The sequence below is a fragment of the Branchiostoma floridae genome, unplaced genomic scaffold, assembly GCF_000003815.2.
Source record: "Branchiostoma floridae strain S238N-H82 unplaced genomic scaffold, Bfl_VNyyK Sc7u5tJ_408, whole genome shotgun sequence".
NCBI lineage: Eukaryota > Metazoa > Chordata > Leptocardii > Amphioxiformes > Branchiostomatidae > Branchiostoma > Branchiostoma floridae.
This window is the reverse complement of record NW_023365837.1, coordinates 99,796-127,779: the sequence shown is the minus strand read 5'-3', so window position 1 is coordinate 127,779 and position 27,984 is coordinate 99,796. Positions and strand designations below refer to the sequence as shown.

The following is a 27,984-nucleotide window of genomic DNA, read 5'->3' as shown; positions in this document are numbered from 1 at the left end:
TCAAGAAATTCCCTTAAGTTTTTACACAGCGAAATTAACTCCCTGCATACCAGGGCTGTCTCCAGCTTAAATCTTTTTCCGTCCCACTCATTGTTTGGGAGACCATGTTGTTGAATTTCCTGGTGTAAAATAGTGTAAATTTTTCTGTCCCAACTAGCAAATTTCCGTCCTGGGACAGAAGGACGGGTCCTGGAGACAGTCCTGCTGTATACTGAAAGAAAATTTATTGTATGAAACCAGTGTTACCTTCGTCTGCATCCATGTCATCAGACGATTCTTCTCTCACTGCCATAAGCACCGTGGCCGTCTTGTCACGGAAAACCTCCTGTCGCTCAACAAAGCATTGAGGGTAGGCTTTTGACATAGACTTAGAGCTGAGACGCTGGTAAACAGAAGAAAGAAGTTGCATAATTCAATGACACTTTTTTACTAGTGTAGGAAAGAATGTGTGAACACTGTAATTAGGTAAAGCTGTGGGAGACTTGACAACACATCTCCAATTGTTCAGTTTACCACCATAGAAGAAATGCACTGTTTAAAGAAGTCGCCACGACATACACAAACTTTCCCACATTCACAGTCAGTTTCTCTGACTTGTTAAAATCACAAAACCCTTTTGCAAAAAGAAGCCAAACCCAACTTATCTCAACACAATGGATAGCAAACAGCGAGCATTACTATTTGTTTAGTCTTTTGTTGTGATGTAAATGAACAGTCCATTGCCTCATGTACAAAAATGTGTACATGTGTATGTCCCCTATGTTTCTACCATGTACATGTACTTGGTATAAATTTTCTTGAAAAAATATGATTCAATTTTTTTCGTATTACATGTACATGACATCTAACGGTTCAGGTGAATACCTTGGCTGAAGCTTTTGCTCTAAGGGTGGCGGTTTTCCGTGCACTGTGAGCTTTGGTAGCAGGCTTCCTGGTTTTGTACCTGCCTTTCTAACAAACAGAAACAAGGGAAAGAGTACTTTGAATAAAGTGCAAAACCTTGAAGTGTTGTGAATAACTGTAGCATGGAAATAGTCTCCACACCCAAGGTTAGAAATACAGTTTCTGTTCTCTCCAATATGTGAGTTATATTGAGCCTGTTCCATGATGCCAGCTGCAGAATCTTTCTAAATTACAACAAAATGCTTTTCAATGGCTGGCCACGTAACCATTAGATAATGGTGAGGTAAAATGGTGGCATTCTAAGCTTAGCCTAGTTGTTATGACTTGTATAAAGAGCTTATCACGCCTCCTATTGACCATAACATGTCCTGCAGGTAAGCTGTGAAAACATTTGCTGCTTTATCCTTTCATGTACAATAATGTATAGCCACACTTTTGTCCTAGGTATTTCATTTTTAAATATCAAACTTTTTGGGATGCTATTCAGATTGTTTCACAATTAATGGATTGAAACTATATTTTAACAGATTTCACAAGTACATTGAGCAATAGCCACATGCAGGGTGAGGAAAGAGTGCCCTCTAGCGAAACCTGGCCTGTCTGCAGGACAGAAGATCCAGAAGGAAGGCAGAGGGAAGGAAGCTAAAACTGGGCAGTATACCATGCTACCTTGCACCAATACAATTTTTTCTTTTTGGTTACCTCCTCCCTTCATCACAAGGGCTTCTTTTGCCAGTGATGATGACCTACTGAACCATACTCATATAGTAAGGTTCTTCCAACAAAACCAAAAGAGTACTCCCAGGGCTCAAAATACTTTTTTCTACATACCTGCATGGGGCAGATAACATTGAAAATTACCTGCACCAGATAAATTTTACCTGCACCACTCTGAATTTAGGAAGTATGGATCATACTAATATTGTTCAGGAACCATTGCTTTTATACACCATAGGTGTCAATGCAGCTAATAACAATCCATATACACCTACATTATATGACATTTATGTATAAAACCCAGTACATGGACCAGTGCAGGTTAGGTGCAGGTAGACACCGGATATACCTGCACAACTCCAATTTCACCTGAGTGTACAAACCTGCATATGCAGGTGGTATTTCAAGCCCTGTCACTTCCAACATTTCGGTGTCTATCAGACACCATCATCAGCGTAGAATGGCTGGATCTACTTCTCACTGCTTTATAGACAAGAAAACAGACAGACATGCTGGATAAAGGAAACAGTCTCGATCAGGAAGTCAGCTTTGATTATGAACAGAGATGAGGGGGGATACAAATTGAGCCACGTTTGGGACGGCATTCTCACTGCTGCAGCGCCACCTACATCAGCTATAAGTAGCAGTGAGAAGTAGATCCAGCCCACAGCTCTAGCCAGCGTCCGTTTTTCCATCAATGGACAGAAATTTGCTACGTAAAAGCCACACACTGTTTGTTTTGCTATTGTTGACAAAGTATGTTGGCGCTCTTTTGCATACGATTATCTCATTAAAACCCATTTTTCAAGGTCTCAGTTCAGTCTTTCTAATAGCTCCTGGAATTAGTGTTATCGCGGTTTTTGCGACAGTGGGAATTGGCTGATGGAAAAAAATTTCAAGCTGGCTAGAGCCCCGATCCAGCCATTCTACCCTGATGATGGTGTCTGATAGACATTGAAACTTTGGAAGCGAGTACTATTTCGGTTGTGTTGGAAAAACCTTACTATATGAGTATTGACCAACCTGATGAAACTATTTAAGGGTGAACCATACTCACTTTGACACTTCCACTTTGAGACTTTGAGACTTCACTGACTTTATTCTGTTGCTCAAAGGACAGGGAGTCTGGAGCAATCTCTCGGGAGTTGACAGTAACTCCAGGAAGAGAGTTGTTGATGAGTAAGTCACTTTCATCGTAGGTTGGTATGTGTATCGATGACAGATCCTTCTGTAGAAAAAAGATGATGCATTGGACGTGAGAATGATATACCATATGATTTTAGATTGATAATAAGATACATTGTATTGCAGACTGAGGAGAACCTTTTAGTACTGAAACAAAACCATGAGGTCTTTCTGAATTTATGAAGAAATCTTGAAGAAGCTGATATCTTGCAAAACACCAATTGAAAGCTCTACCTACTGCAGAACTGTAACAGTTCTAAAAAGACTAGACTTGTAATATGTCTCACTACAATTTTGGCCAGCCTATAAAAATACTAGAATGAAAAAGGATAATCGCTACCTACAAACCCTACTTTTTTCAGGACTGAAACAGGAAACACAACATTTTTGTTGGCCTTATGTCGTTACCAGCAATTAAAGTAAAAGAATGAGTACCCACTCACACTAGCCTGTAAGGTTACATTTCTGATATTCCGGCCACTCTTCGCTGTGCTGACCCGTTGTCTAAACCTCCCTGTAGAAGGGTGAGGGGTTGCTGGGTCCTGCACAGGAAGAACACATCAAGAAATGTAATACATTGTAAGCATCAACAAATAACTGCAGTCCCCTGGCCAACAAACTACGATAATCTGAGATTGCATACAAAAAACACCACAACAAATACCACCTTTATCCAGTTAGGCCGCTTAAAGTTCTTTTTTGATTCTGGAACTAACTTTGGCATTCTCCAACTGTTTAAAAAGAGCCCTTTTTCTGATCATTTTCTTGATAAGATTGACAGTATGGTCTCAAACTTTTTCTTTGAAAACAGTCAGACGAAAATTGATGCACATGCAAATGTCAACCATACCATCAAATCAACATGGCTTACAAAAAGTCCTTGTGAACTGGTCATTTTTTTTTAAACCATCAACTCACCTTTTTTCTTGAATTGGACATGGACAGTTGTTTCTTACTGCTCAATCTGACAGACTTGACAACCAAGGAGGCAATCGAGTTTCTCCCACTATTTGTGGAGGCACTGAGCTCTGCAGAAAAGCGAACTCTCTTACTGCCACTGCCCTGTGGAATACAGAGGAAAGTTTCCTTTCAGAACTCAGGGTGGGAAAAGTCTATAAATAGGTACAATTGCCCTTGGTAAGTAAAAGTGCCATTTGGGCAAATACAAGTCCTACTTCAACAATCAGGCCATTGTGATTTTTCCATGGTTGTGATGTTTCCATGGTTGTGATTTTTCCATGGTTGTGATTTTTCCATGGTTGTGATTTTTCCATGATTGTGATTTTTCCATGGTTGTGATTTTTTCATGGTTGTGATTTTTCCATGGTTGTGATTTTTCCATGGTTGTGATTTTTCCATGGTTGTGATTTTTCCATGGTTGTGATTTTTCCATGGTTGTGATTTTTCCATGGTTGTGATTTTTCCATGGTTGTGATTTTTCCATGGCTGTGATTTTTCCATGGGCAGATGTAGTCCACTAGCCTGAATTAACGACGCTCCCAGAAGCTCGTCAAACTGACCATTCCTAGAAGCTTCTCAGACCTTAACACAAGATATCATGCATTGAGACTAGGTTTCTTGTCATTTTTTAGAAGTACATGACATCAACACAAAATTTAAAACTTAGCAAGAAGGAAGAGTCCTAAAACCTTAGACTTGTAGTTAAAGCACTGTTACATAATCTTAACTGCTTTTCTTCTAAACTGAAAAATGAATTTAAATGAATTCCTTAATGTATAAAAAAAGTATCAAAATTCAATATCAACTAAACTTCAGGCCAGTATATATAAAGTTGGGTCAGGCCAGTAGATTATTTAGAAATCTGTCTAACCGTGGAAATGATGGATAATCATTACACGTTGTTTGTGCATTTTCACTATAATATTACATGTATATTGATTTGCTACATAACCTGACAAGTCGAAAACAATCCAACGTGACCCTTACTTGTGATGATCCACTGAGAATAGACCTCAGCCCTGACTGGGAGGGGAGACTGGCATCTGACTTTCTCTTCTTGACTTCCTTTACTTCACCTGGGTGGGAAGATGATGTGATATTATAAAAGAGAGATCGTATACAAATATGCAGCTATAACAATATTTTTACATATGAAGTACTACAAGGAAAAAGGCCCCAATAGAGCATTTTTACCAACTTTCCATAATATCCTTATTTGCATTTCATTTCATAGGATGATAGCTCATAGCACACATCATTTTGTATTCTGTTAGCAATAATGCTAAGTATAACTCTGGTAATCTCTTCTCTGAATTGTTAAGACATGTCATAGTGCTTAGTTTTGAGGGCCAAAAGATTTGAATGATCCAGAATGCTTGAGCTATGATTGACTGAAATGCAAATAGGGACACCAACATGGGGACAGTTATGATATCAAGAGACTTACCTGTACTCTCAAACTGCTCCTGAGTGGTTTTCCTTTGATTCTTTTCTCCAGACTTTGTTGGCTTCAAGAATCTCCTGGATTTGCATCACGTCAAAATTAGCCCACATCAATTTTAATTTGTACATTCTCAGACATTCAAAAAAAATGTATACATAATCTTAGCTAGAGAATGTTATGAAAACAGAAGGCTTGGGTAAAAACATGACTCACTCTCCAAAATGTACAGATTTTCCACTCAGAGTCTGTTTTTATGTTAATATTTCAATTTAGCATTGTATCTGTAATCAGGATTGGTCAATGTTATTATTCACGACTTGAGATTACGTATCTCTTCTTCTGATTGGTCAATGTTCTATGTACCTCTCATTCTTTTTAAACCGAGAACCAAGACATTACACTGGTATGGCGGCCTCAGCATGAATTAATCAATGTACAGTTTTACCTTCCATCAAAGCTCTTGAAAAATAAAAAATAAATTGATACTGTAATGAGGAAGAATATGGAAGTTAAACACACATCACTACCAGCGGACCAGCCCCCTGCTGTAGTGACTTGCACAAATGTGTGGCCCAAGGGCTTCGAAGTGGAGATGGGAGCCACCCTAAGCATCTGTAGATGTATGGGCAAACTTTAACTTTTTTAAACTGTCATTCTTGATCTGTTGACTCGCTTAATTTTACCAACCCATTAATATCTCATCATAGGAATTATTTGATCATTCAACATCTGAGACAGTGATTTTTGTTCCAACTGTTAAAACTTAATGCCATGAACTACTTCATTTCCCCCAACTGCTACCTTTACTAACCACATTATTGAATGGATTAACAATAGTACATGATTCAGCACCAGGGACAGACACATACTGAAAGCAGTTCTGAATGTAGCATTTTAGGATGATGAACTTTGCTGTCATACTTAACAGGGACTTAGGAAGAAACCGGTACATGTATTACCACACAGAGGATAAAGCTGAGGAAAAAAATGTTGAGTTTCCTGTTTCAGTCCTAAAAAATAAGTGTTGCTAGGTAGGGAATATCTTTTTTTTTTCCTTGTAATTTTTTCAGGCTGGCTGAAACTCTAGTGATACATATTACAAATTGATACATTTGAACAAAGTAAACTGAAATGCATAATGACACATATCTTTCAGTGTCAAACTTTGATTTCATTTATTCTTCATTATAGAAAGGACATGCAGTGTTTTTTATTTCAATATGAAGCAGGCTGAATAAAAATTCTAACTGAAAGCTATTTGACTCTACTACCCATCCACTTTGTCAGTTTTTTTTAGGATATGTAGGGAAACAGGAAACACAACATTTCTTTTTTTCCTAGGCCTAAACTAAACTGGTGAGATAATTATCCGAATGAAAGCTCATCTGTGCTGGTAAATTCTATAGTGAAAAAAAATTTAAACTTTGTTCCAACAAAAACACTTTGTTCGCATCTTCAAGTTCACGACTCCGAACAGGATTGGTTCGTGAGGGGCGTCAAGGAGGCCATTAACATTAAGGGACATCAACCCTCTTTGAACCGTGATGGTGGCAGGTTTTGTCTTCCCGCCATTTTTGATTTGCTGCTACCTGACGTCATCCGATAACTTCCGGATTAGTGTAGCAAGTCATTCATCTGACAAAGGTCAAAGTCCTTGGCCGAAAATTTATGGTGAGTTTTCTTTTGTGTTGGAACAAAGTTTGACCTTTTTTCACAAATGGTAAGAAAAAGATAATTATTTTGCACGATGTGTCAGCATGACTTCACCTTTTCTCAACAGAGCGCTTCTGAGAGCTCCCATCTGTCCTGGGCTGGGTCTGGACAGACAGTGGCGTGACATCATCGAGTAGAGTAGGAACAACGGCCTTGGTGGTGTGGGCAGCATCTAACATGAAAGAGATTGGGATACATGGGAAAATACTTTCTAGAGGATCATTGAAGTGGTTCATCAGTCGGGCATCAATACAGTTAATAGAATACAGTCAAACCTGTCTATAGCGGCCACTCAAGGGACTGGAGAAATATAGCCACTATAGACAGGTGGCCACTATAGAGAAAATGTTGATCAATTGACCATGAGCAAGCAACATATGAGTTCAGTTCCCACTAATCTTTCTCACCAAGTAGCATTGTCTCGATCGGTAAATTCACCGACAAAGACTTGCACTTTAATGCTCAAGGCACGCATACCTTCTGCTACCGCCAAAATGACCCTGTCAGGAACTCCAAATCCTCGCAAACTACAATTTCAAACTCGGTGCAGGGTGACATAAGGCTGCAGTATGGTGCAATAGGCAGTGTTTCTGTGTCAACGGGACTGGAAATCGTGTGGCCGTGGCCACGTTGGACAGGTGGGACCGACAAAAAGTGGCCACTATGGCCAGGTGGCTGCTATGCAGAGGTGACCGCTTATACAGGTTTGACTGTATTGACAACAGGGACACTTTGAAAGGTGTAAACACATACTTCCAATGTTCAGTACACCTTGTTAACAGAGTGGTGACCTAGTCTTGCGGGAGCACGACACTAGGTCCAAGACTTGCATGGACCCATGCGAGACTTGGGCAACCCAGGTCACTCCGTCAACAAGACGTACTGAACAGACACGTACGTGTTTACGCCTTTCAAAGTGTCACTGTTTGAAGAATCTCTCTTTACTTTACATCATCACCTCCATGAAAACTGGAGGTATTGTTTTGAATATGGATGGACTGTCCCCTTTTCTGGAGGACTGTGCACATTCACGGGACACGTCCCCATTCCATTGGTCGGGGTGATTATATTGAAAAGCTCCCCCTACCTGCTATGGGTGATACTCCAGGAGGGTCCAACTTCAGGATACTGCAGGCCAAGGCGTTGTCTACCAAGGTCGAGTTCAACTGCAAGTAATCTAGAGAGGTCAGGAGAAAACTCTGTTGGACAAGTCAAAATTTATGCCATAGTATAAGATAGTAGCTAGCTAAGGGCACAACCCACCATACGTGCAACTGAGTGGTGTCTGAGTGCTAAAACGTGGGCAATCTTTTGGGATCTGTAAGTGGTATTTACCGCCTCCATACGAAATTCAACGGATTTGGGAGCACGCATACACGCCGTAGGACTCTACATGCATGTCAAACTTTCTTTCCCATCAGGCTGCGAATTCGCTCCCCGTACAAGCCAGTATGGGCGACGCGCGTGCCCCGTACTGTGAGTAAGGACACTGTACGTATGCAGCACATGTAAGTAGGGCCTGCATACGGTAACGTGGCAACCTCACAGAGATCGCACGTTCAACTCACTTACCATTTGCGCAACAAATGATGCACATAACCGCTCATGGCCAGGCATGCAGACCACATACTCACACCTTGCGCAACCGTGCAAGTGATGTGCGTTGAAACATACTCCCTCCCTGCTCTTGCCATTCTTTGCCCAGTGGACGTTTTTTTTAAAAACGCGGCAGACGTGACCACCCAAAAAGCATGTACGGCGGGTTGTGCCCTAATAGCTTTAGCGTTGCACACCCCAGTTCTTCTGCAACTGTTACAGGAGTCCGTGAAAGCGCACAGCAAATTTCGTGGGTCTAGGTTTCACCTGAGATTTCCATAATGTGCAGCAAAATGACATTTAATTACTGTCATAGCTGAAAAGGGTATGAAGAGATGCATTTCAGGTGAAAATTGTATCAGGGTGCCAGTATTTCTTACAAATATTTGGTGACTTTATTTGTAAAATCATGCCCGAATGTTAATCGCATGTACAGTATCGAAATAAGAGTAGAGTTAGTACATTGGTTTCTAGTCTACTTTAATGGTACTAAGTGTACTATAATTGTAGGGTTTGACTTCTTCTTTAAAGGCAGTGGTTAATGAATTGTCCCACTTTCTCAAAATGATTTGTGATTTGAGTAAATATGTAGTCTTTTGCTGATCTTCTAAATGTCTCAAGCTCAGTGAAATTGAGGCAACAGTTTGAAACAATCTGTTTCTTTCAGCCTCGTAGAGAGGGCACTGACTTATTAAGTGTGTTTCATTTTCCACTGCATTCATTGGACAACATTTTTAATACATAATCTATCGTGAACTGGTGCATTGACCTCTGAGGTGCTGTGCAAGAGAAGTTGCAAATACTGTGCAGTGGATGATTAAGAAAACTGTGTGTAGCAATTTCTCTATATATAAACCTGCATATCATAACTGTCTCACCTGTGTGTCTCTTTATGACTGGAACACCTGTTGCCACAGGTTGACTATCAACTATACAGGTACAAGAGGGCATGAATGAAATTCTGTTGTTACGGTAACAGTTTATGACATCAACTTTACACATGATCATAAGTTCAACTTTAACTTAAAGAGAGAAAATGCATAAAGCTTCAGTTTTATTCATGGGAAGAGTTCAGACAAGGCCATGGAAAAATATGCTATGTTTCTGGTTACCAAGCCCATATCCTAGCAAAACCCATCAACCTATCTTTGTTTAGTACTTAGACAGTGGCTGTACCTTGTAAGTATCGTAATGTACACTGCACTTCAGTTAATTAAATCATATATATACTTGTGCTCGCACAATGCAAATCTGTATAATCACAATTTTGTTACATCACTTTGACTGAAATCTAAAAAAGATAAAATGCAATTAAAAAAAATCCCAAGCTCGTTTTTCAGGACTGTAACCAGAATTGTTTTGCTAGGCCTAAAACTGTCTTACCCTGTGTGCTGGCAGCCTCTCTCATTATTTCAGAGTCTTTCTCCTCATCATTGCTACTGTCCTCATCGCTGTTACTGCTGCTTCCTGGGTCATGGTTCATGCTAGGATGTTGACCTACTAAACATAAGCCAGCAAAATCACTACAATTTCCTGACAACTATCATTGGCTGAACAAGTAGCTCTGCAGCAAGTAAATTGTACCGATCAGTGCAAGCATTTTCACCTGATTTTGAAAAAAATAAAAAATAAATCTATTTCCTCCTAATATTGGAAAATACATTGTGCGGTTGACTTAAGTGTACATAAAGAAGTAACACTAGTAAAAATGAATTCAGCAGCTGTAGAGAAACTTTCAGTTTAGTTGCCAATTAAAACTTAAGCTATCACAAGGTTCGGTATGGCAGCCACAGGCATCTTTTAACAAGAAACAAATGTTCTGCCGTACCTTCCACTGTATTTGGAGAATGTTAATAAAATAAATAAATAAACAAAGCTGTCACTTCAGGCCCTTGTTAAATACAGGTGCCATGTTTCATCAATTCTTGCTACGATGTTTATGAGCTTTTCCAGCTGGCTTGCCTTGTAGACCATCCTAACTTTGACCATAACTTGGGAACGTTGGCTACATTGTAGCTCTTTCATTTGCTCTTAATCAATAAAAAAATTCCTTTTTATTCCCCTGTAAATACAAAACAAAATGCAAGACTGTGTTGAGGTGTTGACATTAAAGTAAAGGTAAGAAGTGAAACCATTGGGAGTACCTAAGAGAATGCTGTTGAAGGATTGTGTTGCCCTGCCTTCACTATGACTCTGCCTCCCTTCCATTTCCCCATCCTCCCGTGGGTTGGTATGTTCCGTAGGGGCTGTTCCTGTTGGCTTACTTACTCCAGCTTTCCTTTTGGTTTTCTGCAGCAGCATCTGAAACATTAATCCAAATAAAAAGGGTGTCAGATTATTTGCAGGGAAGGAATCAAAGGGACAAACGTAAATACAATAGGATGGATGCAAGGTAGGTGTGGGTATACTGGTACAGAAAATTCAAGTACAGGTATATACAGTCCAGGTCCAGACCTGAACCTGTACCCAATTGTTCGCAAATAGACAATTCTCAAAACAATGGTCCATTTTGCTACAAAGGAATATGATTGTTAGAGTATCCTATTTTGCGTAAACAACGCTAACTGCCTCTGTAAAGTAAGACCAAGTTTGACTGTAGAAACCAGGCTTTTAGCCAGGCATGCGTCAACGCGTCATCTGGACGCACTTTTCTTAGAATAACAAGAAATTTTATGCCCCTGGACGCCCTTACACTGGGAGAAAATCGTCTGACAAGCATGAAATTCTGATTGACCAGGGATGCAACCAGGTCATCTGTGGTCACAGTCTTCTACTGTGACCTCTGGAACAGTATTTTTGCCTCTTGGGATACCTAAGAATGCACTTTTATAACTTAAAATCATCAAAAACTCTGCACCATGGAAGGTGGATGCCCCCGGACACCCCTACAATAGTCACTTACAGCGACTCACCAATAAGTTTGGACTCCCTATAGTATTTTAAAATCCAAGCTAAAAGCCTGGTAGAAACTGTAGGACTATCATCTCTCCGCTACGTCGCTCTTGCTATCTTCTTAGACCAATACTCCTCAAAACCTGTGAACGCCAGCCACCGTAGTGCACGAAAAAATGGTTTCGTACTGGTACACCGTACCCCTAATGCCAGGTAATGAAGAATTTTAAAACTCTTACCTTTTGACACGTGAGAGATGGTCCGACATCAGCAGGGATTGTGCAGGGTTTGATGACGAGTGACGCCCGTTGGCGGGGATGAGTGGTGTTCTTGTCTATCTGAGATACCTGAACCTCTGGGGAGAACGACACCTGCTTCCTCTCTCCATCATCATGTGCTTCCTGGTAAGATAGATTTTCTTTAATAGACCCATTATGCATATCAGGAACAGTGTTCTCACCGGGATTTTCACAACATAGGGGCATCTTAGTGCAGCAAAGCCACATGGTACGCAATGCAGACGTGAGTATTGTAAGGCGTTTGGGGGATTCGTCCTCCTGAAATTCTTTAATCTTTAAACCCCTGAAACACTATTTCCTGCGCTTTGAGGGCCAAACATAGCGCAACACAGCCAACTTTACTTTACCCTTTGTGCAAAACTACACTGAGAACTCCCATTTGTTGGTTGAAACACAGCATAGGGGCCCAAATCACAACGTAAGGGATCTAAATCATAGCATAGGTGCGCAAATCACAGCATAAGGGATCTAAATCACAGCATATGGACCTCTATGGTGAAAAGGCCTGCCAAGAATTCTAAGGATTTGAGATTAAGGATTCACCATGTCACAGGATTAGTCCTCCTAAGGTGGATTTGGCAGATTGGGATTGATCCAAACATTTGAATTTTCCAAAGCTCAGCACACACAAAGTGTGTTCAAGTCATTTAATGGAAGTCCATACAATACAGCTTCTTAGCCCATGCAATATAAAATACCAATCAGCCCAGAACAACCATATCAGATGTTATCAAGACCCAGGTATGACATAAAACTGGATATATAGGAAGGGGATAATTACACAAGACAAGAGAATTATTTTCACATCCTAAAAATTATATTGTGTTGTGTTTGGAACAAAAGTACAATGGGAAGGAAAATGAAATAAGGTAAAATGTGGAGTAGCTCAGTTCAGTTCAGTTCAGTTCATCCTTATCTGAGTAGCTCGAAAGATTCAAAACACCTTAGTCGAGTAGTCTGCCTTCTTTGATGTCTTAGAGCTTGTCTTGAGAATGGACCTGAGACTTGAGCCCTCTGAGTCAGAGAAGGATTGGGAAGAAGCTTCTTCCTCCTCAATTTCAGCATCTTCTATAAAATTAATGAGAAGCATTTAGTGAAATCAACATGGACTACAAGTTACAAGTAGAAAAGGAATGTACAAAATTATAGGATTTACTTATGGCAGTCTAAAGTACAACACAAAGTATGTAATTTTTGAATTTTTATTTTATTTACTTAGGATTCACTGCAAAACAAGGCTCATGGAGCCACTCAAGCGTTTTGGGTTACAGTACTGTATTGAGAAGAAAGATGTCTGTTAACACTTGACTTAAACAGTTTCAGATTGTACCCCATGGGGAAGCAAGTCCGTGGAAGCTTATTCCATAGCGATGTTGTTCTGGGAAAGTTGTTGTTCTTGCTCTCAGCGTGGAACTTCCTCCTATTTGGAGGATTGTTGAGGAAAAAAGGATGCTTTGCTTCCGTGGAAGTGGCAAAACGGGTTCTTGCAGTTGCAGTGAAGGTTCGTATTGTAGGCACAAACGAGTGAAGTTCTGCCGAGCATTTACCATGGAAGTAGCGATAGAATAGTGCAAGGCTAGCTACATCACGCCTTGGAGACAAGGGTTGTAGAGTGGCAGTTGTAGGTTGTTGGTAGGGTTGTAGTGTAATGCATTAGACAAAGATTTTTTTACATACCATATGAGGTGAATGGCCTACTTGTTTCTGCAGTTGATTTATGCCTGATTTTCCTGTCAAAACAATAACAAGACTATATTATAACTCAGACTTTATTATGGATACTATGGATTAATTTTCATTCATGTATACTAAATATCAACAAGCAAAATTAAAGATAACCTATTGGTGTATTACAGTTCAAGATAAAGGTTGGTCTCACCTGTTTTGATTGTGTAGTTGGTGACCTAACTTCCCAGAGTCTGTAGATATGATAAAAAGTACATTGAAGTAATGCCAAAGAAAGGGTACACTTAATCTACCCCGGTAGTTCATTGTACCAGAAAAAATTCCCCTTAGCTCTGTTTGACAAGCACAATGTACAGTGGACCATTGCTTTACTTTTCAGACTGGACAGATTTTTCCTTAGTCCGGACTGGTCGTGTTTTTCCACCAACCCAAAAGACAACATTAGATGAACGAGATCTGCCCTCGGTGCTGAAATGCTGGTAACTGGGCCAAATGAAAATCATGAACGGAAATTCAATATTTGTATGTCACAAAACAAATCCTATAAACTGTTGAAGAACCATAAACGCTTCTGCACAACATACAGGAATAAAAAGTCAATAGAAATGAATATATCGTATATTTTTGTACTAACTCAGGGTTAGAAAAGTTCATTGAAGTCAAAGTGGTGATTGATAAACTACATGTTCTGTGTAGTTTTTCCATGAGTGCAATCTTTCCATGGGTAGATGTAATAAGATATTGGTCCACTAGCCAATCTGACCAGCCCTAAAAGCTTGTCACCAACTTTGAGTCACTACTTCTTCTAAAGAAGATATGGTGACTCTTCCTGTCTTTTCCTATATGTAGATCTATATGACAGTCCTACAAGGTGTGGTATAACACTGCATGTCCCTGCTACTACTACAAGGTGTCAATTTAGTAAGTTTCAAGCCTTTAGTCTTGAAGTTTAAATTCTTTAGTTACATGCTTTTAAAACCATTTACTGAAAAAAATGGGGATTTCTTTGCTGAAGTGAAAACGCATACTTACAAATATGTTTTTTCAAACTTCAGCCAGTAAAAAGATGGTTTGAGCAAGTAGATATCATATGTAACTTGAAAGTTCATCTGTGTTAGTAGAAGTCATTCTTGAACTAGTCTAACTGTAATAAAACTAATATCCAACGCCAAAAAAAAGCCATCTATATCAGAGCTTTACAACTATCCCTGAACAGAGACGGTGGGCGCCATAGACTTCCTGCAACTTATGATCCACTGCTCACTGAATCATGTGTTCTATCTGAAATGACGTCATGGCAGCAGTGGATTGTTCATTCCTTGACAAAGACTGGTGCTGTTCAGTCGAAAATTTGGGTTAGTCCAATTTTTTGTGTTGAATATGACAGTTAAACTAGTTCAAGACTGATTTCATATATACTTTTCTGACAGGGCACGTACATTTTCTAAAAACTTGCCTAACACTAATTAGATACCTGTCTGTTGATTCTCCAGTAGGTGAAACTTGTTGCTGACATAAACCTCCTTAGGAAGTGATCTGTGGTACAATGATAGCTTCTGACCTGAAAAGTTACAATTTTCTGTAAGCAATATTATATGATAGTACCATCAGGACTGTACAACCAAAGTCTTCAACAAAAATATCCCTGCAGTTTCCCAAACACACAGCTAGGGGACCACAGGCTATATCACTTCTTTCCGAGCCCACAAGCTAATGCCCTTAGGCTTCCTTTTTCTGACACCTACAAGTACTTAATATATAAAAATATGTATGATTGAGATACATTCATAGCTTGTTTGCTTTCACTGTCCACAAAGCCAGTAAATATACCAAAACGGTAACTTGGTGATAGCAGGGTTGGACAAGTCCCCTAGCCCTATTGTCGGGCAAGCGCATGACCTACCCTACTTGCCTGATTGGGCAAGAAAGATTTTTCCATTGAGTGAGATTTTGATATACTTGTTACTTTTAACAGTCATGACATCTAGCAATAGTCAAACAGAAAATTAGACGCAATAATAAGAATTCCATTGCCGGAAGTGAATATGCATATAAAAGTAACAATTCAATTTTGGGCAAGTGAAAAACTGGTTTGGGCAAGTAAATTTTTTATGTGCTTGCCCGATTGGACAAGTAAACCTTAGAAAACCTGTCCAACATGGGATGGTAAAAAAAGTCTGCACACTACCTTGAACAGAAGTAGGTGCACCTTTCGTGACATCTTCCAACTTCTGTTGCCCTGGAAATTCTGGAGACCACTGACTCTTCATCTTGAACTGCTGCAACCCATCTACATAAACACAACTTCTATCTTCTTCACAAAATCTCAACTATTCAAGTAAATAAAAACACTAAGGAAAAGTTTGAAGGTCTTTGATTAGCAGCTGAAGATTGTGACTAGGGCTGTGTGCCTGTATACCAGACCAATTTGCATAATCAATATGTCATTATATGAAGCATCACTTAAGCTATCTACATACCAAAAATCATAGCAATCTGTTAACCGCTCCTTGAGTTATTCCCTTTCAAAGTCTGACCCTAAACCTGCCCTGCAGTTTCAAAACAAGCCGCTAGGGGGCCCAAACCTATACCACTTACTCTCGGCATCAAGATTTGTCTACCACTCAAAAATCATATCCGCAGCATGTTCAGAACTTGAGATATCCAAACCGGGAGTTCCGCTGCAGTACCATAACAAGCCGCTAGGGGGCCCAAAATCTAATCGTTTCCAGGTGTCATCAAGACCTACCCACATACCAAATATCAGTACAGTCCACGCAAGCGTCCTTGAGTTATGGTGGTCTTCTACAAACACACACACCAACATACACACATACAAACACTACCCAAAATATAACCTTCTTGGTGAAGGTAATAATGAGTACCATGCTTGAGGCATGCACTGCATGCACTGCTAGCAAACCCCTCTCTGTAAAAAGATACCCTGCTACTGAAACAGCAAGGAAAATTGCTGACCTATGTACAATGTAAACACAGGGCTCGAAATGCATATACAGGTTAGTGCAGGTGAAATTGGAGCTGTGCAGGTATTTCTGGTGTCTACCTGCACCTAACCTGCACTGGTCCATGTACTGGGTTTACATATATACATGTTCTATGAATGATGTAGGTGCATTGTGGATTTTTACTACCTGTATTGACTGTTACCACCTATAAAATATAAAAGAAATAATGGCAATGCTTGAATGTAAGTTCATCTGTGATGGTAGTTAACATAATGATACAATTTCTAAGACTTTATATCCGTACACAAAATAAAGCGCTTACCAACAAGCTTTTAATCAGTCCTCTGATCCTTCTCAAGTTGTAATGACCCAAAACCTAAGTCGCACATCCGGAACGGAAGTGTGACGTCAGTAAAGGGTCAAAGGTGCTTGGCAGTCGGTATCGGCCCCCGTCTCTGTTGAGGGAAGGTTGGTGGGCTCTGATGTAAATGGCCTCTTTCACTCCCCTGAGAAAGTAATCCTGTTCGGAATCAAGTACCTTCACCTTGTCGAAATCCACAGAGTGTCCCGGAGATTCTATATGTATGTGTTGCGACACCTCCGATGTTTTGACTGAACTGGGCTGTCTATGCTCTAGAAACCTGGTTCTAAGAGCGCAGCTAGTTTCACCTACGTAGGATTCCTGACAAGGGCCACGGATGTTTTGGCCTTGGCAAGGAATGTGGTAAATGACACCGCACTTGTCAGCCTTTGGAGTTTTATCCTTAGGTGCAACCAAATACTGTCTCAGGGTCTTTGTGGGTTTAAAGCACGTTTTGACTCCGTGCGTGTCAAAGATTCTCTTCTCTTCTTCTTCCCGTAATGTCCAGCTGCCGAGTCTTCGGCAATAATTGACATGTTGGGGTCAGAGGTCACCACTAATGCTCTAGGAGGCACTGGATACTTTTAGAATGAAACGGGCCAGGGATGGGGACTGTACAGTTTCTTCGGACAAGTTGTTCCATTCTCGAACAGTCCTGGGGAGGAAGGAGTTGAGTCGGTAGTTGGTGCGACAGGGGATATGTTGCAGCTGTAGGCTGTGACCCCTTCGGCATCTGTTGCTACTAGGTAGAGGCTTCAGTGTTTTGCAGCGTACGTGTGCCAGACCATTTAGGATTTTGTACAGCATGGCGAGTCTGCTGGTGCGGCGTCGGTCTTGAAGGGAAGGCCACTGAAGTTGTTCCAGCATATCAGAAACACTGGACGTGTTTCTGTGCCTGTTCAGGACAAAACGGGCTGCCCTGCGTTGGATCTTTTCAATTTTGCTAATGTCTCTGTTGGTGTGAGGATCCCAAACGGAGCTGGCGTACTCCACAACTGGTCGGACTAGTGCTTTGTACGCCAGCTCCTTTGTCTTGCTAGAACAAACTCTCAAGTTGCGCCGTAGGAATCCTAATGTTCGATTGGCTTTAGAGTAGGTGTTATCGATGTGCTTGCCCCAGGATAGGTCTGCTTGCAATGTGACTCCAAGGTACTTGGCGGATGGAACTCGTTCAAGGGTGTGGTTATGGAGCTTATAACTGGTGTGGGCATTGGGCGGCTTTCTGGCACGTGTCAAGGGCAGTTGACTGCACTTGTCTGGGTGGAAGGCCATATCCCACTCGCTCTCCCAGTCTTCTAGCTTACCGAGGTCCTCTTGCAGCTTTGAGGAGTCTTCAAGGCAAGTGATCAGCCGGTACACGGCAGTGTCATCAGCAAATAGACGAGAGGGGGAGGAGATCCTCTCCGGCAGGTCGTTGATGTAGGTGAGGAAAAGACACGGTCCCAGCACCGTACCTTGTGGGACGCCCGATCTCACATCCACGTAGCTCGACTGGGCACCATTGACCACCACAGCCTGCTTGCGATCACTGAGAAAGTTCGCTATCCAGCTGTTGGTGCGCCCTCTGATCCCATAGTGGTCTAACTTGTGTACGAGGAGGCTGTGATTCACTCGATCGAACGCTTTTTGAAAGTCCATAATAATGACGTCAGTTGCAACACCGCTCTCCATAGCTGACGAGGCTTCCTCAACAAACTCGAGGAGCTGAGTCTCACAGGAGTGGTGCTTGCGGAAACCGTGTTGTTGAGTGGACAAGATGTTGTTCGATTCAAGGTGATGCATGATGGCACTAACAAGGACATGCTCAAGGATTTTGGCAGGGACGCTGGTGAGGGAGATAGGACGGTAGTTGGATGCCTTGTAGTGTTCTCCCTTTTTAAACACTGGAGTCACCAATGCTTCCTTCCAGTCCTTGGGTACCTGGCCTGTGTGTAGCGACGACTTATAAATGGTGGTGAGTATGGGGGAGAGTTCTGTGGCCAGCTCTTTCAGCACGCGTGGAGTGATGCCATCTGGGCCTGCTGCTTTGGTGGGGTTCAGTCTTGTCAGGAGCTTCTCAATGCCTTTGGTACTAATCGTGATGTTATCCATGGAGGGAAAGTCATTACGAGAGTCAGGCATTGGGCACCGGTCCTTGAATTCTGATGCTGTGTATGTGGCTCCTTCGCTGAACGCAGTGTAGAACTGTTTGTTCAGTAGTTCGGCTTTTTGTTTAGGGTCAACGACAAGCTTTCCATTTGACTTTAGGGCAGGTACGCCAGTGGTGGTGGAGCGCTGGTGCTTCACGTAGGTCCAGAATCTTTTCAGACTAGGTCTGGAGCTCTCTTCTGAGCTGGTGGGAGAGAACAGGTGTTCGGTGTATCTCCAGTAGGAGCGCCGCATCTGTTTCCTGATCTCTCTGTTCAGATTCTTGACTTCCTTCCGCATGTCCAGGCTGCCACTTTTCTTCATCTTCCTGTAGAGTCTGTCACGCTTTCTAATGAGATGATGGATGCCTGAGGTCATCCAGGGAAGGGATTCTTTTCGTCTAGGTTTCTTAGTTGGGATATGTTTGGCTATGCTACCTTTCAATGCCAACTTGAACTTCTGCCACAGTTCTTCTGTTGACATGTGTTCCGGGTCTGTGAAGCTCTGCTGTAGTGTCTCCATGTCCTGCTTCATGGCTTCCCAGTTGGCGCGCCCGTAGAGGAGGATGGGACGGTTAGCGTTCTGCAGTACTTCCGGCTTGGTCTTGTACTCGAAGTACACGATGCTGTGGTCGGAGATACCGGGGATGACTTCAACACGGGGGATGAGGGATGGAGAGTTTGTGAGGACTAAGTCTAGTGTGTTTTCCCCACGTGTAGGGTCCTGTACTATCTGGTCTAGACCTGTATCATATAGAAGGTCGACGAACTGTTGGTGAAGTGTCGTGTAAACGGGGTTTGGTTTCAGCGTCATGGCTTCCCAGTTCCATGATGGGAAGTTAAAGTCACCGGCAATGATCAGTTGGGCGTTCTTCATTGCTGAGGCTCTGCGAAGTGCCATGTCGAGCTTCTCAAGGGCTGCTTTGTCAGAAGAGGAAGGGCGGTAGAACACGCAGAGGTAGAGAGGACGCTGGTTGCGTATAAGTAGCTTCAGCCACAGAATTTCGCCGCCAGGGTCAAGCTCGGGGACCTCTGTGCACTGCAGGTGATCCCTGACTGCGATGAGGACTCCGCCACCAATCTTTCCGGTGCGGTCTTTCCTGTAGACGTTGAAGCCATCAGGAAAGAACTCTGTGGTCTTGATGTCTGGGTAGAGCCAGGTCTCTGTTCCAAAGACAACGTCTGGTTTAGTGCTGTGCAACATATTTGCTATCTCTGCGGGTTTTCCAGAAGCTGACTGGAAGTTGACGTTCAGCATCCTCAATGGTCGATTGAGCTGTCTGCCATGCTGACTGTTGCGGGTGGGAGTAGAGGAGTGAAGAGGCTTGAATCCTGATTCGCTGTCTGGGAGGGAGGAGGAGCTAAGGTTTCTGCTATACTCCTGTTCAACTCCGTGTAGGTCAAAGAGAGTGCTGCTGTAGTTTGCATTGGCACAGATGACACATCGCCATGTTGTGTCAAGGGTGATGTTCAGGTAAGTGTCGGATCCAATGTGCTGGCAGGATGCGTGGAACCAGGTTCCACATGTCTCACATTCTACTCCTCTGTCAGACCAAGTAACTGGTAGGTCACAAATCCCACAAGGGGCACTTGAAGAATCATTGCTAGACATACTAATGGCGAGAAGGGCAGTGAAAACAAAAGAAAACGTTCGTAAACTCATAAGGTAAGAATCGCTAGGGTGGGAGGGGGGCGCCATGCCAATGTCACATTGAAGTGAAATTTTTCCTCCTAACTAGCAAACGAAAATTATAAATGAGAACAAAAAAGAACTCTAAACCCTATTCACTACTTAGCTAGTGTAGATGGTGTCCTCCAGGAACCTCCCCCGCTGGGGATTAGGCTTGATTGGAATCCCCAGGGCTGGAGGTCCTGAGAGGGCAGCCATCTTGGTTGACCTCTGATAATATTATTAACACAAAATTTCTATTGATAAAACAGAGAATAGAAGAATGCTAAATACATCAATAAATGAATGAATAATAATAATGAAAACAAATAATAATCATTACCTTGTTAATTCCATACTCATTCGTGGATCGCTACTGGTTCACTAGTCGTTTGAAAGTTGAGATAGAAGTCACATTGTTGTTGTTGACTACCAGAGCTTGAAATAGTTTTTCAGCATACCCTCACTTGTGTAGGTAACGGTAGAAATTACCTGCATCAGACAACTTTTACCTGCACCACTCAGACTTTAGGACTAAAATCTGTTAACCATTGCCATTATTGATACAATTTTTAAGACTTTATATCCGTACAAAATAAAGCGCTTACCAACAAGCTTTCGATCAGTCCTCTGATCCTTCTCAAATTGTAATGACCCAAAACCGGAACGGAAGTGTGACGTCAGTAAAGTGTCAAAGTCCTGAGGGCCTCTGAGAGGTCTTTTACGTACAGGAGAATGACAAAACCTCTGTTGACACGACCAGGGTCACGGTTTACAGCCCTGGGTTTTTCTGTACCGGGTGAGTCTACCTTATCAATGGCCCAACCAGGGTAGCCACATTGTTTTAGCACGGAAACCAAATGTTCCTTCTCTGATTGTATGTCTTCTTGTTCCAAAATAGACAATCAGTGAGGTGAAGATACTTGATTCCGAACAGGATTACTTTCCCCGGGGAGTGAAAGAGGCTATCTACATCAGAGCCCATCAACCTTCCCTCAACAGAGACGGGGGCTGGTACCGACTGTCAAGCACCTTTGACACTTTACTGACGTCACACTTCCGTTCCGGTTTTGGGTCATTACAATTTGAGAAGGATCAGAGGACTGATCGAAAGCTTGTTGGTAAGCGCTTTATTTTGTACGGATATAAAGTCTTAAAAATTGTATCAATAATGGCAATGGTTAACAGATTTTAGTCCTAAAGTCTGAGTGGTGCAGGTAAAAGTTGTCTGATGCAGGTAATTTCTACCGTTACCTACACAAGTGAGGGTATGCTGAAAAACTATTTCAAGCTCTGGTAGTCAACAACAACAATGTGACTTCTATCTCAACTTTCAAACGACTAGTGAACCAGTAGCGATCCACGAATGAGTATGGAATTAACAAGGTAATGATTATTATTTGTTTTCATTATTATTATTCATTCATTTATTGATGTATTTAGCATTCTTCTATTCTCTGTTTTATCAATAGAAATTTTGTGTTAATATTATAATTTGACACCTCGACTCCTGCAAACTTGACCTCCACGAAAAGCGGCCCCTATGACCTAATGGAGTATTTTTCGAGTTTAGATAAAGGCACAAACAAACAAACTCAAACCTACGGCAAATAAATCTTATCTAGTGTATTTAGCTATCAGTATATGTTACACAAGGCCTTTGATGTACCTGTGATTGTATCCGTGTCTCTCAGCACCTCTGTGTCAGACTGACTCTCACTCTCACTTTCACTTTTGCTGTAGTCACTTTCTTCTGTTGAGACAATAAGAATATTTCAGCATGTCTTAAACAGTATATTGTAACTGTAACGGTTGTAGAAAACGGTGTACCGAAAGTGCGAAAATGAGCGAAAAGGAATGAAAAGGAACGAAAAGAAGCAAAAAGGAAAGTACTGAAAGTGCAAAAAGGAACGAAAAGGAACGAAAAAGAGCAAAAAGGAACGAGAAGAAACAAACGCACTTTCGGTAGACCCGCAGAAAAGGTAGGTACCATAGAGGTAAAGATAGTTCCATCGCCCTTTAAGGGAAATATATAGAACAATGGGTTGTTTATCCAACAGGATTGGACAAGTCCATAAGCCCCGGCCGATTATCCAGGGCAAGTGAAAGTGCCAATCGGGCAAGTGCATGTCCTACCCCACTTGTCCGATCGGGCAAGCAAGATTTTTCCATGAGTGTCAGGGTTTGATATACTTTCTACCTTTCACAGTCATGGCATCAAGCATTGATCAACTCAAAAAATAATAAAGCCTATTATATATAATACAAGAATTCCATTGCTGGAATCCATAGAAAGATGTTACCTAAATTTTGGGCAAGTTAAAAGTTGGTTCGGGCAAGTTTTTATGTACTTGCCTGACAGGACAAGTGAATTTTAGATTGGACCTGTGCAGGTATTTCTTGTGTCTACCTGCACCTAACCTGCACTGGTCCATGTGCTGGGTTTTATACATTAATGTCCCATCATGTAGGTGTACATGGATTGTTATTAGCTGCATTGACTGTTACCTGGTGACCTATTAAGAATGAAAGAAAAAAATAGCTGTTCCTGAACAATTTTAGTATGATCCATACTTCCTAATACTTCTGAGTGGTGCAGGTAAAATTTGTCTGGTGCAGGTAATTTTCAATGTTACCTGCACCAGTGCAGCTATGCAGGAAAAAGGATTTCAAGCCCTAAATAGCCTATCACCAACAGGTGCATCCTAGTGAGACATACACTTTAAATGTCATACTGGATGAAACACATACCAGATGAAGTTTCAGGGTCCTCAGAGCTGTCACTATCAGGGCACTGTTTCTCCTCCCTCTCAAAAACACTGTCATCTCCCAATGACATGTTCTCTGGGTCCTAAAGATGGAAAAAGCAAGGTTAGTATTAGCATTTTAGAGACTGTAGGGGAAGTGGGTATACCGACTAGTAGGCTACAACATAATGAAAGGGCTTGAATTGTAATTGAGTGCAGTGCTAGGCTAAAATTTAGATGCATAAAACAATTTGGGTTGCACAACATGAAATTGAGCAGAATGTCGGCAAAACCAGACTACAAACCTTGTATCCTCCTCTCTTCAGAATCTGAGCTAGAATTTGTAATTCTTAATTGCTGACTTCCAAATTTTTTACGTGTAATACAACAAAGGCCAGTTTCTGTCATTTTTCATGACACTTGAATGTCAAGAATATCTTGCTAGTGTAGAACTGTTCTAGGTGCACTGGTGCACCCACAGTTAAAAAAAAAACTGCACAAAGTGTGCAAAAAAGGTGCACAAAGTGCATAATATGTGCACAATGTACTTTGCACACTCAAGAAAGTTTTGATCAAGCCCACTGTGCTCCAATAACAATTTTTAACCTAGTCCATAATCAAGGTGACAAACATACAATGTGGTATACATGTACCTCTTCATTCCTATGTCCAGCAGATTCACTGGGCTTCCTTATCCATTGCTTATGTTTCCCTATGCATTGGGAAAAGGACAAAAAGTACAAATTGGTTTTAAAAAAAACTGCCAAATTTTCTCAAAATTGCACATCATTGCACGGATAAATGGGGAAAGGATCTCAAATAGAGTAAGATGGTGCTAAAGTTCTATGCAGGATGCAAAATTATACACGGCGTTTTCCTGTAAAACATTTCATCTATTCTAAGCGATTTTGTAACTTGCGGTAGGCCAATTCACAAGTTTGTAGGGACAATGCCAGTGAAGAACAAATTTCAGCAAGAACGTTGTATTCAAGTCCTTGTTTCACGCTAAATTAATAATAATAGTACGCAGAATAAAACATCATAAATTTGAATTTATCCAGTTAAGACATGTTCAAGATTGCGTACTCACATATCTGAGTTTTTCCATTCTACATTTCAGTCCTACAGATTTGACTCTGAGACCTGCCCCAAATCGGTCAGGTGCATATTCTAACTTGTGTTCATACACTACAGTCATTAAGAAAACACAGTAGAATCTTACACCACAGATATATTAAACCCACAGAAGTTACAGATATAAAACAAAAAACATACCAGTAGCAACAGGGGTTCCTGTCCGTGTCTTCTGGAAAAATGATGGCCACTTCTTCTTCTTACCAAGAAGAGCTGCCAATCTCCAAGAGACTTGTGTGATCTTCCTTTTAAACAAACAAGGCAGATTGAACAAGAGCAATTAATCATACTTCATATCAACTCCAGGGCTCAAAATACTGGGTGCATGTGCACCCAGGTGTACCCAAAACTGGAGCTGTGCACCCAATTTTTTTCTGTGGGTGCACAGGGTGCACCCAAATGTTTTATTAGGTCTATGTATGGAAAGATATCGAGTATACTAGCATACATCATATTCCTGACATCTAACTGTTAGAAAGATAATAAAAATGTCTGTCATGGTACTTGTTTAAGAATTTGATAGCTTGTAACTAAGTTTTGTCATTAGTTTTTTTGGACTCTCTACTTAAATTTAAGTGCTGCACCCAATTTTTTAAGCTGGGTGCACCAGTGCACCTAATCCCAAACATGACTTTCGAGCCATGCCTTAGCCTTTCTTGGTAGACCACTGGCAAGGGAGATTTTCGATCTGACATCTAACTTAGTGACAAAATTCAAAACCGACTGCCTGTATTTCACAATCTGTTAATAGCTTAATGCTTTGAACAGTCAGTGGATGTAAGACAGTGTAGGGTTGTACTTCTTTGTTCAATTTATTGTATAATTATGGTCTTGTGCTTGAATGTATATACCTAAAACAGTGATGTTGAAAAATGCAGTGTCTGAATCAGATGCAATTCATTTTTCCATAGCTAAACTGTACTTGTTGGATCACTTCTACTAAGACAAATAGAAGAGAGAGAGAGAGAGAGAGAGAATCCCTACAGACTAATTTTTCAGGACCATAACTGGAAACTCAACATTAATTTTGCTAGGCCCTATTTGAAAAAGTATTGTCTTTGACACTTAAAATGACCCGATATCAATAATGTCAATTGTCATAGCACACTACAATGTACTAGGTAACTATGTAAATGAACCCTGCTTGTGGCGTCAGGCGTGGCATAACTGGTAGAGCGTTCGGCTCGGAATCTATAGGTCCTGAGTTCGATCCCCGCCATGCCCCCGACATTGTGGCCTTGGGAAAGGCACTTAACTCGACCTTCCTCACTTCACCCAGGTGTAAAAATGGGTACTACCTGACTTCGGTCGGGGAGGTAAAAGACTACCTTTGTCTGTCTGTACTGTGTTTGTGGCACGTGTTTGTGGCACTGTTCATATAAGTTACAAAACTTGAGTGCAGTTCCACATTGTCCTTATCTGTCCAAAAGCAAATAGAAAAAAAAAAGAACCCTGCTACTGAAAACCTAACCTAAGATTTGTACCAAATAAAAGGCTTACTTTCCTTTAAAGTAAAGTAAGTAAGTAGTAGTAAAAGGCTTACTTTCCTTTGATGAGAGGCAGTGGTCCACAGACAGATTTTCTATCAGAGTCCTGGGAAGTGGATCTCTCTTCCACCCAGTGTCTGTTCTTTGCTGGTGTTTGTAAGCTTTCCTCGGAGCATTTGGGATGGCAGTTGTGAGACTGTAGCTCTGTTACAAGCTGTTTCTTCTTGTCTTGTGGTTTTAGCTGCTCTTCTGTTCAAGGACGAGATAAAAACAAAGTACGCACTTGAAGGCAAATTGGAGATAAACACACAATAAGACGGAAACACCTAATGCATCCCTATGTACAAATACAGTACAATCATTCACTTCAGTTACTCATAGTATACAACTTACAAGCCATCGGTTCAGGTCTGGACACCTGAATCTCTGGACTTGAGTTTGGACCTGAACCTGAATTTGAGCTTAGGTACGCAGCACTTAGGCAAACTGTGGTGCACCTAACCTAAAATAGACATCTGGGTGCACAGAAAGATTTCAGGAGCACAGCATACTTCTATTAGCTAACCTCAAAATCCCAAATACATCATACATTGTAACGGTACATGTATGACAAATGTTTTGCTAATTACTTTTATGATACCGGTACCTAAATTTCAGGAATATTCTGTGTACATGTTCTAGTGTACTATTACCTTTACCTGCACCGGTGTACGCACAGACTGAAGTTTGATGTAGGTTGCACAAAGGTGCAAGTGCACATGCACCAAGTATTTTAAGCCCTGCACATACATACCTAGCCTGGGTACTATCCGGAAAGTAGTTCGCTCCGGCGTTCATCATACACATATATACAGTCGCTTCTAGCTCTGACGTTCATTATACACTATATACAGTCGCTTCTCTGTGTTTCCGTCTGGGAACGCGGACCATCTCAACGTCTGGAATCGTCCAAATTTTGGACGCAGGCGCTGACTGGTCCCCACATGTAAGCGAATTATGGAATGGGTTCAAGCCATCGTTCGAACAGGCGTTCAAACACCGGTCAAGCCATCTGTCTGCTTGCGGGAGGGCCTGTTGGCATCGACAAGTGCTCTAGAACCTATTCCTTGATTCCCAAACGGTTTGAATGTGCAGGTCTCCAGACGGATAACAGAAGCAAACATAGGAGCGAACTATTATCCGGATGGTACCCAGGCTAATACATACCCTCATCACTGAAAGGATTGCTCCTACATGGTTGTGGAAACACTGTACTCTCCTCACTGTCTTCAACCCTGGCTACTGGCACTTTTCTGGAGTAGGTTTTGACAGTACCAGGGCTTTGTTTAGGTGTTGTGGTACCTAAGGATGGCACCCTATAAAGAAGAGCAATAACATTGGTACAAAATGAAAACAATTTATTTATTTATTTGTTCAGCTGTTTACAAACAGCCAGGTCTTCCCAACTAGCCGTAGGCTATTACTATGGGCTAACCCTGTACATGTTCGCACACGTTTACACACTTTATTTCATTTCAATTTCACAGACAATTTCATGCATGCAGTCCATTTTGTTTTGAGTTTTGATCATGAAATTTGTTATATATCGCAAACTCTGCTTATCATAATTGATGAAACTCATTTTTTTACATTGGGGTGATCCAATAAAATTGAAAATTAATTATCAGGGTTTAAAGTGACGCCTTGTGGTATGTTACACCAGTAAACCAGTTTTAGAATTTTCCAACAGAACACAATACACATTTTGGAACCAAGGACTTACCATTTGGAGCTCATCTTGAAATAATTTGACTTCTGCTGACTGTGAAAAAAAAATTAAGTTGATTAATAATCAAAAGTATTATGATTTACATGTTTTTATTGAAAAGCCCTTTCAACTCACAACAACAACAAAGAAAAGCTTGCAATCGTATTCATTTGCAAAAAGTTTACAGTATGAACTCTTTACACTCTTCAACAAACCAGTAAACACAACTCGTTCACTAGTACAACACTATGAGATAAGCTTGCTCACCGTTCCTAAAATACATGGGTGCATTTGCACAAACCCTTTGAAATCCGTACGAACATTATGTGATACGCACGAATCACTATGTGAA

The 27,984-nt window shown here is 41.2% G+C and overlaps 1 protein-coding gene across 1 annotated transcript; it reads right to left on the bottom strand.

Moving 5' to 3' along the window:
* Nucleotides 1–837: 837 nt before the first annotated feature.
* On the bottom strand, nt 838–27,689 carry LOC118408779. Its single transcript, XM_035809639.1, has 25 exons — nt 27,648–27,689; nt 27,092–27,240; nt 25,942–26,134; nt 24,540–24,643; nt 23,918–23,976; nt 23,269–23,368; nt 22,187–22,270; nt 15,584–15,685; nt 14,870–14,956; nt 13,589–13,628; nt 13,387–13,439; nt 12,653–12,777; nt 11,650–11,811; nt 10,663–10,819; nt 9,902–10,018; nt 9,397–9,447; nt 8,010–8,099; nt 6,977–7,094; nt 5,178–5,286; nt 4,915–4,924; nt 4,753–4,841; nt 3,724–3,867; nt 3,249–3,347; nt 2,678–2,848; nt 838–951 (listed from the first exon to the last, which is right to left on the bottom strand). The coding sequence occupies exons 1-25, from the start codon at nt 27,659–27,661 to the stop codon at nt 853–855; spliced, it is 2,526 nt and encodes an 841-aa protein (XP_035665532.1). The 5' UTR covers nt 27,662–27,689; the 3' UTR covers nt 838–852.
* Nucleotides 27,690–27,984: the final 295 nt, after the last annotated feature.

What these genes read in the sequence shown, in the direction of transcription:
- LOC118408779 (XM_035809639.1), bottom strand. An exon ending in ACTGGAGAATCAACAGACAG is followed by an intron (nt 13,629 to 14,869) that starts GTATCTAATTAG and finishes TCATATCTACAG; the next exon opens with ACTCTGGGAAGTTAGGTCAC. An exon ending in TAGGCCATTCACCTCATATG is followed by an intron (nt 12,778 to 13,386) that starts GTATGTAAAAAA and finishes TTAATTTTATAG; the next exon opens with AAGATGCTGAAATTGAGGAG.